At 48.3% G+C, this 12,876-nt stretch overlaps 1 protein-coding gene across 9 annotated transcripts in view; it reads right to left on the reverse strand.

The window, feature by feature from the left end:
* Nucleotides 1-12,876, reverse strand: part of LOC139278734 (kinesin-like protein KIFC3) — a 74,635-nt gene that overhangs the window by 28,520 nt on the left and 33,239 nt on the right. For all 9 annotated transcript variants that reach the window (XM_070897823.1, XM_070897821.1, XM_070897819.1 and 6 more), the window contains 8 exons: nt 11,358-11,524; nt 10,295-10,435; nt 6,940-7,131; nt 5,375-5,548; nt 4,940-5,087; nt 4,504-4,634; nt 3,861-3,972; nt 3,495-3,676 (listed from right to left, as the gene is read on the reverse strand). In XM_070897823.1, the coding sequence (XP_070753924.1) occupies nt 3,495-3,676; nt 3,861-3,972; nt 4,504-4,634; nt 4,940-5,087; nt 5,375-5,548; nt 6,940-7,131; nt 10,295-10,435; nt 11,358-11,456 (1,179 nt within the window). In that variant the 5' untranslated portion in view covers nt 11,457-11,524. The remainder of the gene's footprint in view (nt 1-3,494; nt 3,677-3,860; nt 3,973-4,503; nt 4,635-4,939; nt 5,088-5,374; nt 5,549-6,939; nt 7,132-10,294; nt 10,436-11,357; nt 11,525-12,876) is intronic.

Raw genomic sequence — 12,876 nt, forward strand, 5'->3', positions numbered from 1 at the left:
TCGAAGTGCGTTTTCCTGGCGCCTGAAGTGGAGTTCTTGGGAAGGAGGATTGCGGCGGAAGGCATCAGGCCCACCAATGCGAAGACGGAGGCAATCGAGAACGCACCGAGGCCACAGAACATGACGGAGATGTGGTCGTTTGACTCTTGAACTACTTTGGTAACTTCTTACCGGGTCTCAGCACACTGCTAGAACCACTGCATGTCTTACTATGAAAAGGGGGTGAGTGGGTTTGGGGCAAAAGCCAAGAAATTGCCTTTGTAAAAGCGAGAAAATTGTTATGCTCAAACAAATTGCTTGTGTTGTATGATCCATGTAAGTGTTTTGTACTAGCATGTGATGCGTTGTCATATGGCGTCGGGTGAGTATTGCAACAAGCTAATGATTTCAGGAAACTGCAACCGGTTGCTTATGAATCCAAGGGTCTGTCTAAGGCTGAGAGAGCCTATAGCATGGTTGAAAAAGAAGCATTAGCATGTGTCTATGTGGTAAAGAAAATGCACATACCTGTTTGGTCTAAAATTCGAACTGACCATAAGCCACTTATACCCCTGTTTTCCGAGAGTAAAGGGATAAATACCAACGTATCACCCCGCATCTAAAGATGGATGCTCACGTTGTCCGCATACAACTACGCTATCCATCACAGGCCAGGCACAGAAAACTGCGCCGATGCTCTCAGTAGGCTGCCATTGCCCACCATGGGGGTGGAAATGGCGCAGCCCGCAGATCTAGCCATGGTTATGGAAGCATGAGAGTGAGCAATCACCCATCACTACCAGATCAAAACCTGGACAAGCCAGGACCCCTTATTATCTCTCGTCAAAAGCTGTGTGCTTCACGGGAGCTGGTCCAGTGTCCCAGTGGAAATGCAGGAAGAGATAAAGCCGTTTCAGCGGCATAAAGATGAAATGTCTATACAGGCAGACTGCCTTCTGTGGGGCAATCGAGTAGTGGTCCCCAAGAAGGGAAAAGACACCTTCATCAATGACTTCCACAGTACCCACCCAGGCATTATAATGATGAAAGCGATAGCCAGGACTCGTGTGGTGGCCCGGTATCGATGCGGACTTAGAATCCTGCATTCACAGATGTAATACATGCTCGCAGTTAAGCAATGCACCCAGGGGGATGCCGCTAAGCTTATGGTCTTGGCCCTCCAAACCGTGGTCCAGGGTACATGTCAACTATGCAGGCCCGTTCTTGGGTAAAATGTTCCTTGTGGTTGTAGATGCATACTCCAAGTGGATTGAATATGAGATAATGTCGGCTAGCACGTCCCCTGCCACTACTGAAAGCCTGTGGGCCATGTTTGCCACTCACGGCTTACCCGATATCCTGGTGAGCGACAATGGGCCATGTTTTACCAGTGCTGAGTTCAAAGAATTCATGACCCGTAACAGTTTCAAACATGTCACATCTGCCCCGTTTAAACCAGCGTCCAATGGTCAGGCAGAGAGAGCAGTGCAAATCATCAAGCAAGGCTTGAAGAGGGTAACTGAAGGCTCACTGCACTCGCCTATCCCGAGTCCTGCTTAGCTACCGTACGAGAGTCACTGGGATCCCACCTGCTGAACTGCTCATGAAAAGAGCACTTAAGACAAGGCTCTCGTTAGTTCACCCTGATCTGCATGAACAGGTAGAGAGCAGGCGGTTTCTACAAAGTGCATACCATGATAGCGCAAATGTGTCACGTGAGATTGAAATCAATGATCCTGTATTTGAATTAAATTATGGACAAGGTCCCAAGTGGCCTCCCAGCACTGTTGTGGCCAAAGAGGGGAGCAGGGTGTTTTGGGTCAAACTTTCAAATGGACTCATTCACCGTAAACACTTGGACCAAATCAAACTCAGATTCACGGACTATCCTGAGCAACCCACCTTGGACCCTACCTTTTTTGATCCCCCAACATACACACCAGTGGCAACCGGCACCATGGTTGACCACGAAGCAGAACCCACCATCCACAGCAACCCTGCAGGGCCCAACACCAGGTAGTCCAGCAAGGGCAGCTGTACAGCAGCCCAGCGAGGGCCCAACAAATGGTTCAACAATACCAGCTTTCACACCGAGACGATCAACCAGGGCAAGAAGAGCCCCAGATCGACTCTCATTGTAAATAGTTACACTATTGACTTTGCGGGGAAGTGTTGTTATATATGTAGACTTGTATTTACTCTGTACAGCCACCAGAGGGCTCATCCCCTGGAGTTCCAAGGGATCCCATAATCCCTTGGGAGCACAGGTATTTAAGGAGGCTTCACAGGTTGGAGAGGCACTCTGGAGACCTGCAATAAAAGACTGTCACACTTTACTTTGAGCTCAGTGTTCAGTCTGACTTTTCTCCATACACAACAGCTTCATTGACCTGAATTATTTTGAAGTGTAATCATGGTTGTGTAAGCAAATGGGGCAGCCATTTTGCACACATCAAGATCCCACAAACGGCCAAGAGTTGAACAACCAGTTGATCTACTTTTGGAGGAATGTCCATCGGGACACCCTTCAGAAAATACATACTTCAGTGAAGCCAGTACAGCTGCAGTGACAAAATTTACTTTGAGGCGGTTAAGATTGAACACAAAAGACACACACACAACTGGTTAAATAAATAAACAGGTCACACACACTAAACACTCGAGAAACTTGAACTATTTTCACTGAGACGAGGAGAAATAGGGAGTGGCCCAAAGCAGCAGATTGGAAACAAAGTGGCAGTGTGCAGGATATCACAGTACGTGTCCTTGATTCTCAGGAGATAAACAGATGAAGATAAATTCATACTTGATGGTGGATCTTAGCTGAAGAGCTTAGTCAATAAAAACATATTGCGTGTGTGTTTATTAACTGAAGCTTTCCTCATGTCATTCCTGGGTCTGTTGTGGATGGATTGCTATGATTAATCAACAACCCCATTATCATTGTATCATGGGACTAGCAGGATGGTAGGTGAGCTCGGTCCCTGGTTGGTTCTCATCCAGTAATACTGTCTGGAGTTTAGAAAATGAGGTGATCTCATTGAAACGTACAGGATTCTGAAGGGAATTGACAGGGTAGATGCTGAGGGGTCCTTTCCCCTGGCTGGAGTGTCTAGAACCAGGGGTCACAGTCTCAGGATAAAGGGTCGGCTATTTAAGACAGAGATGAGGAGGAATTTCTTCACTCAGAGGGTTGTGAATCTTTGGAATTCTCTGTCCCAGGGGGCTGTGGACGCTGAGTCTCTGATTATATTCAAAACTGAGATAGATAGATTTTTGGAGTCTAGGGAAATCAAGGGATATGGAGATTGGGCGGGAAAGTGGAGTTGAGATCGATAATCAGCCATGATCTTATTGAATGGTGGAGCAGGCTCGAGGGCCTGCTTATGTTCTTAGTTCCTATAAACTGTCCCCTTTTTACTTCTTAGATCTTTAACCAACCACAGTGCTCACAGACTTGAAGATCTGAGTGATGAAGTGGATCACAGATCAGCCTTCCCGTTACCGTCACTTACGTCTTCCTGCAGTGCATGTGGTCGGAAGACTTTATCCAGCTCAAACACAGAGACTTTCCCGCGGTGCGACACGTACAGAACCGCATCGTCGTCGTGGTCGAAGGAAGTGATGTTTCTGGTGTCGGGCCCGGTGCCGTCCTCCCTGGTCACGGGCCGAACTCTGCACAACACACGGATATTGCCTAGAGAAACGGCAGGAAAGAAGGCATAAATGAAGTGCACGTTTGAGAGCACACATGACACCATTTTCCTTTTTGTTTTTTTGCTGCCTCCACAACGTCGGCTCTTGACGACCGTCGCCCTTCCCACTGCCCCCCGCGGGGAGCAGGCGTTGCGTGCCGTTCACAGGCACCAGGATAGACTCACCTCGGAGCCGCACCAGCTCGTTGTGGCACTTCTTGCGCAGCTGCATCTCGTGCTTGTACTTGTGCAGGAGATCCTGGTTTGTTGCCTTAGCCTCTTCCACCGCCTGGTAGATCTAGAGAGAGAAGAACTCGCATTTATAACATTGCCCTTCACCACCTCGGGACATCCCAAAGCTCTTTACAGCCAATGAAAGTAGTCACTGTTGTAATGTAGGAAACATGGCAGCCAAGCAGCACACATAGGCAGGATTTTAAACCTTGAACCCATCTTTCCAGCATTTTATTGTTGGAATAAATTCCTAAACCTGTTAAATTAATCTCGACGTCGGAGACTCGGCGATATCACTTCTGGTTTCGGGGACCGGGCAATGTCATCTCCAGTTGCGGGTGGACTTGTTAAGCGGGAGGGGTGACATGTGAACGCCCACTCCTTTGCCATGTAGTGTGACCAAGTAGTAGTATGGCGAATCCACCCAACAAGTTACCACTGAAGCAGGCGGAGCATAAAAGATGGCGAGTCCCAGAGTCACGCTCACACCGTGCTGACTGACAGCCCGAGCCGTCCGTTTTCTCGCACCATGGTGACCTCAATTCTGACACACCCCCTCCCCCTCCAACTTTGTGGCAAAGTGCTTTCACCTCACCTCCCTCTTCGTCTGGCCGACAGCATCCTGCAGCAGACACGGAAAATCCCGAACGTGATTCTTCAGGCAGTTGTAATCACTGGTCAATGTCTTCAGGGCTGGTTGGATGGAGAGGAGATTCATTCGAACGCCTGCGGGGAAAGAGGTGAACATCAGCATGGTCGAAAGTCCCTCAGCTTTCCCCACAGTCGAGCATCAACACACGTTGAGTGACCTCACATTGGGCCTTCACTCAGTACCTGCCTCACGTGCTGCAACTCCAATCCGCCCCTGCTCGTGGTCACACAGTATCCATCCAGTTTGTCTCAAAGTGCTACAAGGCTCTTCATGTATGCAGACCGCAACTGTCTGCCTTCCACACATTGCTCACAGACCCCCCCCATCAAGAGCCAGTTCTTTACGCCAACCCATCCATTGCCTCTTCTGCATCACTTACCATTCAGATTCTCGTGCACGGTTTTCATTTCGCATCGGGCATGCAGGAAGACTTCTTCAATGGCTTGGTTCTTCTCATCTTCCATTGACTGCAACTCCTCAAGCATCTCCCCGCGTGTCCGCTCAAGTTCTGCTTCGTACATCATGACCTGCAGTTTAGAGCAAGTGTCATTGCCAGGTAGTAGGCTTCGAACTTTTGATACAATTGAAAGGTACAGAGAGGGCATCGAAGCAGCCAGTGGATTCCAAGTTAATACACTCAGTATAATGGAATTAGCATTCACTCTACGAGAGAGATTAACAAGTAACTAAATAACTTGGCATATTCTTGGCTATAGTTCGCCATTAGCCACATCAGTGCCTGACGTATCTAGAGTTAGCCAGTTACCGGAGTTTCATTATTAGTGGAAGGGAGCAGAAGATGCCGTGGACTTACCTGAGCTTGGAGCTGGGCTGATGCTTGCCAGGCATCCTGAAGCTGCTGTTCCTGCTCCGTCAGCAATTGCCGCTGGATACCAATCTGCTCCTGAAGGTAAAGATTCCTGGCCTGGGATTCTTCTAAATCCTGCTTTGTCCTGGATGACTCAACTTCCACTTTTTTGGTAACATACTGCACCAAAAAACAAAGTTAATGAAATATGTTTCCCCCAAACCCAGAATCAATGCAAGGTCCAAAACAGTTAGGTTTCCCCAGCCAGCCAGCCAGGATGCCTACAGCAGAGAACAAAGCATTGACAAGCTCGAGATGGATGTGGAGAACTTTCAGCCACAAATAGATGGTGCACATTGTTGAAATTATGAAGATCTACAACAGTGCAAATCCCTCCTTGCTGCGCAGAATGAAAATCATGGTCACCCAGATTAATGGGAGAGGGCGGAGAAGAGGAAAAAGATGGAAAGAAAGTATTTTCTGATGGAAACAATTGACTGGATACCCCATTGGCTCATGTCCATAAGTTACTGGTCAGAGCTTGGCCTGATCACATTGTGATCATGTTAGCTTCTAGCAACAGCAGGGGTTAGGCTGTTCCCAGCGACCTCGCCAAAGAGTTAAACTTAATGGTGGGGGGGGGGGGGAGGTGGAAGCAAGAGGGTAACATTGGGTGTGGCAATGCCTCCAAAGCAACAACAATTAAACAAAGAGAAGATCTAACAACACCCCATAGCCACAGGGGTTTGTTCGCAGATACAGTATTATTCTGTAAATCAGACAACTCCCACAAGCTCAGTTCAAGTCTAGACAAAGTCGGTCATCTTTCCCCAGCTCATCCCACGTTTCCTTATTGAAAAGCCTTTTGACACAGAAGGTAGGGCAAAACCTTGAATGAGAGGCGCCTCAGGGTCCACAAGGATGGTGAAAATCTCAGGGGTATGGACACCTTGGAGAGGTGTCAGCCGTGGCTCAGTGTGTAGCACTCTCTCCTCAGAGTCAGAAGGTTGTGGGTTCGGATTGAGCACAAAAATCCAGGCTGGCACTCCAGAGCAGTGCTGAGGGAATGCTGCAAGGTGCCTTGATTCGAATGAGTCATTCAACCGAGGCCCTGTGTGCGCTCTCGGGGACATAAAAGATCCCATGGCACTATTTCGAAGAAGAGCAGGGGAGTTCTGGCCAATATTTATCCCTCAACCATCATAACAAAAAACAGATTATCTGGTCATCATCACGTTGCAGTTTGTGAGAGCTTGCTGTGCGCAAGTTGGCTGCCATGTTTCCTACATTACAACAGTGACTACACTTCAAAAGTACTTCATTGACTGTAAAGGGCTTTGGGATGTCCGGACGTGAAAGGTGCTATATAAATGCAAGGCTTTCTTTTGTTTAATGTGGCTTCAACTAAAGATTTTTGTACCTCTTTTTTTCACTGTTAGAGAAAATGTCCAACCCAGCCTATTCCATGCCTCTGATATAAAGTCTAACCCTCCAGCCCAGGGGCTCCACATCTTCACTGTGCTGGCTTGGCTGGCTGTGCAAGATTGTTTTGGAAATGCAATTTTTTTTACCTTAACAGATGGCGTGGACTGCTTGTTCAGGGCTAGATGGCAGTCTCTGATGCGCTTATTCAGCCTCTCCTCCCTTTCAGTCTTCTCGTGAAGGACATCTTTGAGGTGCTGTCCCAGCTCGGTCAGGAGCTGAGTCTTCTCTTCCAGCTCAAGCTCTAGGCCAGTGGCTCGCTCTCGGAGCCGCGAGTTTTCCTGCAGCGGGGATTACAACACCACACCTGTTGAGCGCCTGAGAGCAAAAGAAAAAACATGCAAAACTGCCAACGGGGTCTGCCTGAACCTCTTCAGGTGCTGATGGAACTGTGGCGCATTTTATATATTATAAAATAAATGCACCGCTACCATCTGTCCCAGCAGTTGCCAATAACCAGACAGAAAGGCCAGGATGTGTCAGCAATAGTTTGAAGCACAGTCGTTTCATTGTTGGCGCAAAGTGTGGGAAAATGCATGACATATTTTACCTAGGTGCGACTGCCAAGACTGGGATCAATTAATGTTTCACCAGTCGCAGTCATAGCTGCACCCGATGCTCACCTCTGCTTGCTGAAGGTCATGTTTAACTAACTGTCACACGGCTAGTTACACCTCAAACTTAAGGCAGCTGCCACACTTCAAAAATCATAGTCGCTTCTCATCCCAGATGCTAGGTGGAGAGAGTGAGGCTGATACTCTCTGGTTTAGATAAACGAGAGGGGATCTCAATGAAATGTGTAACATTCTTACAGGGCTCCACAGGGTAGATGTTGGTAGGCGGTTTCACCTGGCTGGAGAGTCTAGAACTAGAGGGGTGGTCAGAGTCTCAGGATAAGGGGTTGGCCATTTAAGACTGAGATGAGGAGGAATTTCTTCACTCAGAGGGTGGTCAATCTTTGGAATTCTCTGCCCAGGTTGCTGTGGATGCTCAGTCGTTGATTGTATTCATGGCTCAGATCAGTAGATTTTTTAACTCTAGGCGATTCAAGATTCTGGAGATCAGGCGGGAACATCGAGTTGAGGTCGAAGATCAGCCATGATCTTAATTGAATGATGAAGGAAGTTCAAGGGGCCATATGGCCTACTCCAACTTCTTATTGTGCACATGTGCCAAGACTCCACACTTAGCCAGCTTCCCATAAGCCAATGCAACCAGGGCCAAGCGCCAGCTCTCCTGCCCCCTTATCCCAGGAGAACAGCTAACCTGCTCCTCCAGGCTCCTGGTGATCAGCCTGGGTGAACTTCCCTCCGAAACACCAGCACCGGATCCGGATCGACAACCGGCACCGGATCGAGCACCGACACCGGATCCGGATCGAGCACCGACACCAATCGACCTACTGCTCAGTGAGCACAGATCGCCGAGATCCCCGGGTTTTGGATCCCTGGTCTGCGGCAAGCTAGCTGATTGGATGATGGAAGGGATGTTACCACAGGCCTCTACACCCAGGCTTTGGTTGGGAAAGAATAAAAATTGCCAACCAGGGTTTATGCTCGCCAGCGACCCCTACTGGTGAGTGCAGGTGCGCAGACTGGGTGCTGTCAGGATCAGGTTACAATCCTCCCCACCTTCAGACCCACACGAGGGGGATACAGGCACTAATCAACTGTAGCCCAGCGACAATCAGTGTCAGCATGAGTGGGGGGAGAATTCCATCCCTTCCGATTTCCCCTTTGCCCGTCTTGGTAAACAGATCTCCCGACTCGCCGACCTGTCCTGCATTCAGCAATCAAGAGCTCGGCCAGTGCTGAATCGTAAGAGGCTACGGCTCACAACTTGGTCGCCGTTCAATATTCCTGGGGATTAAACCGATGGCTTTGAACACGAGATGCAAGAGAGGGATTAGACTCTGCTAGTCAGAGTTGCGCACTTTGAGATCGGCAGTATGGGGTTTGTTGACTTGATTTATTCTGATAATCTGCATGGCTCGCTCTCCCTTTCTCCTCAAGCTGCACCCGTGTGCTTTCAATCTCCCAAAATCCTGTAACCTGTTCCAATTCGCAAACGCACTCATTGCTCTGACACAAAGTGGCAGCTGTCCACTGCCTCTCCGGCTGTCCTCGTGCTGGTTCCAAATAGTTTGGTGGGATATTTTCATTCAAAAACTGGAAAATTAAGTTAAAGAATGCAGATTCCCCTCAACTCATCAGTATGTTATACAAAACTCACGGGAACACAATCACCAAGTTCACCGCGAAGATTATACCGTCCTGCCTTGAATATATCGTGTTGTTCCATCAGCGTTGCTGGGTCAGTATCCTGGAATTGCCCCCGTACAATCACTGCAGGAGTACCTTCACCACATGGACTACAGCGAGTCCACGAGAAGGCCCACTACCATCTTCTCAGGGCAACAGAGGCACCCTCTACAACTCGAGAATAAGTTTAAAAAAAACCCAGAATATCTCTCCAGTCGGCACCTGTGATACGAGAGCAGGGTGGGAGGTTTTCCTCATCATTCCCTTCATCACTTCTCTGACTGCACTGTGGGAGTGCCTTCACCACAAGGACTGCAACAGTTGAAGGTGGCTCTCCACCACCTCAAGTGCAACTAGGGATGGGCGATAAATGCCAGCTCTGCCAGCGACGCCCACATCCCAAGAATTAATTAAAACTTAACCCCTATTGCATTCAGCAAGACTTCAGAGCTCCAGCTAATGGACTCTGCCCTGCACCCTACGGGTTCCATAAAGTGTACCCAACACGCTCAGCAAAGAGATGGCCGGCTCCCAGCCTGGTGCTCACCCCGTACTCGAGGGTTCAGTCATAGCTCAGTGGTAGAACTCACGCCTCTGAGTCAGACAGTTCTGGATTCTAGTTCCACTCCAGGCACTCAAATACATAATCTAGGCTGACACACCAGAGCAGTACTGAGGGAGTGCTGCCCTGCCAGAGGTACCAGCTTCCAGATGAGACGTTAAACCGAGGCCCCGTCTGCTCTCTCAGCTGGATATAAAATATCCCATGACACTATTTTGATGAAGAACAGGTTTCCTCAGTGTCCTGATATCCCTCAACTAATATCACAAACAGATTATCTGGTCATTATCACATTGCTGTTTGTGGGAATTTACTGCGTGCAAATTTGCTGCCGTGTTTCCTACATTACAACAATGACCACGCTTCAAAATAACTTAATTGACTGTAAAACACAGAGGTTGTGAAAGGAGCTATACAAATACCAGTTGCAAACAGTGGAAGGAGCGCACAACAGCTCAAGCACCCCATCCACCCGTCACTCCGACCACCGTCTGCCCCATCTGTGACAGAGACTGTAGGTCCCAAATTGGACTCAGTCATCTGAAAACGATTAGTGTGGAAACAAGTCATCCTGGACTCCAAGGGACTGCCTAAGAAGAAGATATACGAGTTCTCTCTCACCTTGCTGTGCTCGCAGTCAGTGCACCCAGACAGTGAGATCCGGAGCTGCTGCAGCTGGAGCTGGCTGCTGTTTAATTCCTGCTTCAGTCGATCATTCTCCAAGACCAGTATTTCTAAATGTTTCTCCAGGTCGGTCGTGCCCTGTTGAAGAGACAGACAGAGACAATCAGTTACAATTACCCACGTGCGTGCGAGCTCAGGAGCACACTGGCGGTAACAATGCAGGAGTCTCACCAGCCTGGAGCAGAGTGGGTTCAGTCTCTGAGCCTGGTCAGAAAGCTTCACTTCCACCCCCTCCAACTGTGGGCACAACCCCAGGGGTTAGACGCACGTACCCGTCGTGTCGCTTCACGCAGCGCCCGTTACTTACAAGAGGCAAAAAGCTGGATAACACGGAGTCAGGAAGAACTCGAGGGAGCTCAGTGTGATGGCCCTGAACAGAGGCACCCAACATCCTAGCAGCATGGCCTGGCACTGACAACTTCCACGCACGGGTGAGGTGTAACTTGAACACACTCCCACCAGATGTGTAGGCACTGGCTGAAGCTCCGCCTCCATTACCTCAATAGCTGGAACGGCAGAGACAACGAAGCAGGTTAACGTTCCTCTGCTTATGTTTATATAAGCTTATGTTTTTTTTCTCTTTGTCTCCAATGGCAGCTGGTCATTACTCTGCCATTCATACCCTATCTAGACTAACTTTTTCCCAACTCCTGGCATTACCATTTCAATTCGGCCCATCATCCCTTTTGTCTCTCTAATCTCTCCTGCCTTCCACCCTATCACAGACCTTCCCTTTTGTTCTTTCTTCCCCTCCCACATTGTGCTTCTTAAAAATGTGTTCTTTTCGAACATTCGGCAGTTCTGACGAAGGGTCATCGACCTGAAACATTAACTTTGTTTTTCTCTCCACAGATGCTGCTTGACCTGCTGAGATTTCCAGTATTTTCTGTTCTTATTTCATATTCCAGCATTGTGTTACCATTGTTCTGGTTTGGCCTGGCCCAGCCTGACCGGTGCTCTATCGCAGCTCTCCCTCAGCCTGCGCACACGGCGGCAATACCTGAGACTGTGGGGTGCTGCCCAGTGTCTGGCGTTTGGTCTCGGTCGTAGTCAGCTCCTCCTGCAGCCTCGCTTTGTCCTCCTGCACGCAGCTGATCATCTCGATGGGTTTCGGAGCGACTCCGGGCGACCTGCCCGCTGGACTGGAAAACTGTGGCACTTTCCCACCTGGAGATCGGAGAGGAAAGAGAGGGTCAGTTTACACGCAATGGTTTGGACAGACCCTGTTCAGGTTTAATTGCTCTAACTAAATAGATACTTATGTGGATTTGCAAACATCCCCTCACATTTGAGAACTTTGTGAAGAAAGTGCCTTCCAGACACCAGTGCACACACGCACACACACTCGCAAGCACCAGTTCCAACAAAAAAAAAACAGCAAAAATGTTGCAAATCTGAAACAAGAACAGAAAGCACTGGGAATACAGAGCAGGTCAGGCAGCATCTGCACACGGCTGTCGACGTCTTGGGTATAAACCCTTCCTCAGAACTGGAAGATACTAAAGTTGAACTGCTCCTGGTCTTGAGTCTTTAGAAGCCACCTTGCCATATGAAGAAAGTGGAGTTACTATGGTAACCTCTCCATATTTTCCAGATGGAATCCCCCACAGTTGGGGTCAAGGCCTCAAGTACCAAACAAAATGGTCACGAGAGTCAGGCCACTCTGCAGCACATGATAAGACTGCGGAGAGTAACTAATTTATAAATACAAGTTTACCACTACCAGATCACAGAAGGAGTCCCATCACTAATCAGGTCGGTTCCTAGTTTTAATCTCTGATGCAGAATCGCAAAACCAAAGTCGGGCTGCTTTCAAACTGATTCAACATCAGAAACTTGAATCAATAGTCAAAAGGCATTTGCAAACCTGCGAAACAGCATTATCTTTATGTACCTTCACTTGCACTTGCTGGGCATTACGCATTCAAACCCAAGGCTCTCTGCTCATCCACACCCTTTCCCTTGAAGTATATACTCCCCATTCCTTGGTTTTCCTGCCAAAAGGCATTACCTCACACTTAATTCTCAGTAAATTGCATCTTCCACCCATCCTCACGGTTTGCTAACCTACGTTTGTGTTGTCAGCAAATTGAGAAGGTGTTCCCTATTTCCAAATGCAAATCACAGGGAAGGGGTGGGGTAAACAAAAGTAACCCAGCACTGAGCCCTGGAGTACATCAATTCCACCAATCAGAACACCTATTTGCCCGAACTCTATTCCCCGCCTGTTCACCAACTTTCTACTCCTGCTGCTAGATTGTCTCATTTGTTTTGTTAAACAAGCCTGGTGTAACACCTTAGTGAAGGTCTTTCAAAAATCCACATACCCAACATCTACTGCATTCCCTACATCTGTTTAAATCAGTCACCTCTTCAAAAAATACTCAATTTGTCAAACGCATCCTGCCTTCAGCAAATCTATGCTGGCAACCCTCGATTAACCCAAACATTTCTCAATGCTCATTAAGTTTATCTCAAATTATGGATTCTAAGCGTTTGCCCACAATGACATTAGACTA

The sequence above is a fragment of the Pristiophorus japonicus genome, chromosome 13, assembly GCF_044704955.1.
Source record: "Pristiophorus japonicus isolate sPriJap1 chromosome 13, sPriJap1.hap1, whole genome shotgun sequence".
Classification (NCBI taxonomy): Eukaryota; Metazoa; Chordata; class Chondrichthyes; family Pristiophoridae; genus Pristiophorus; species Pristiophorus japonicus.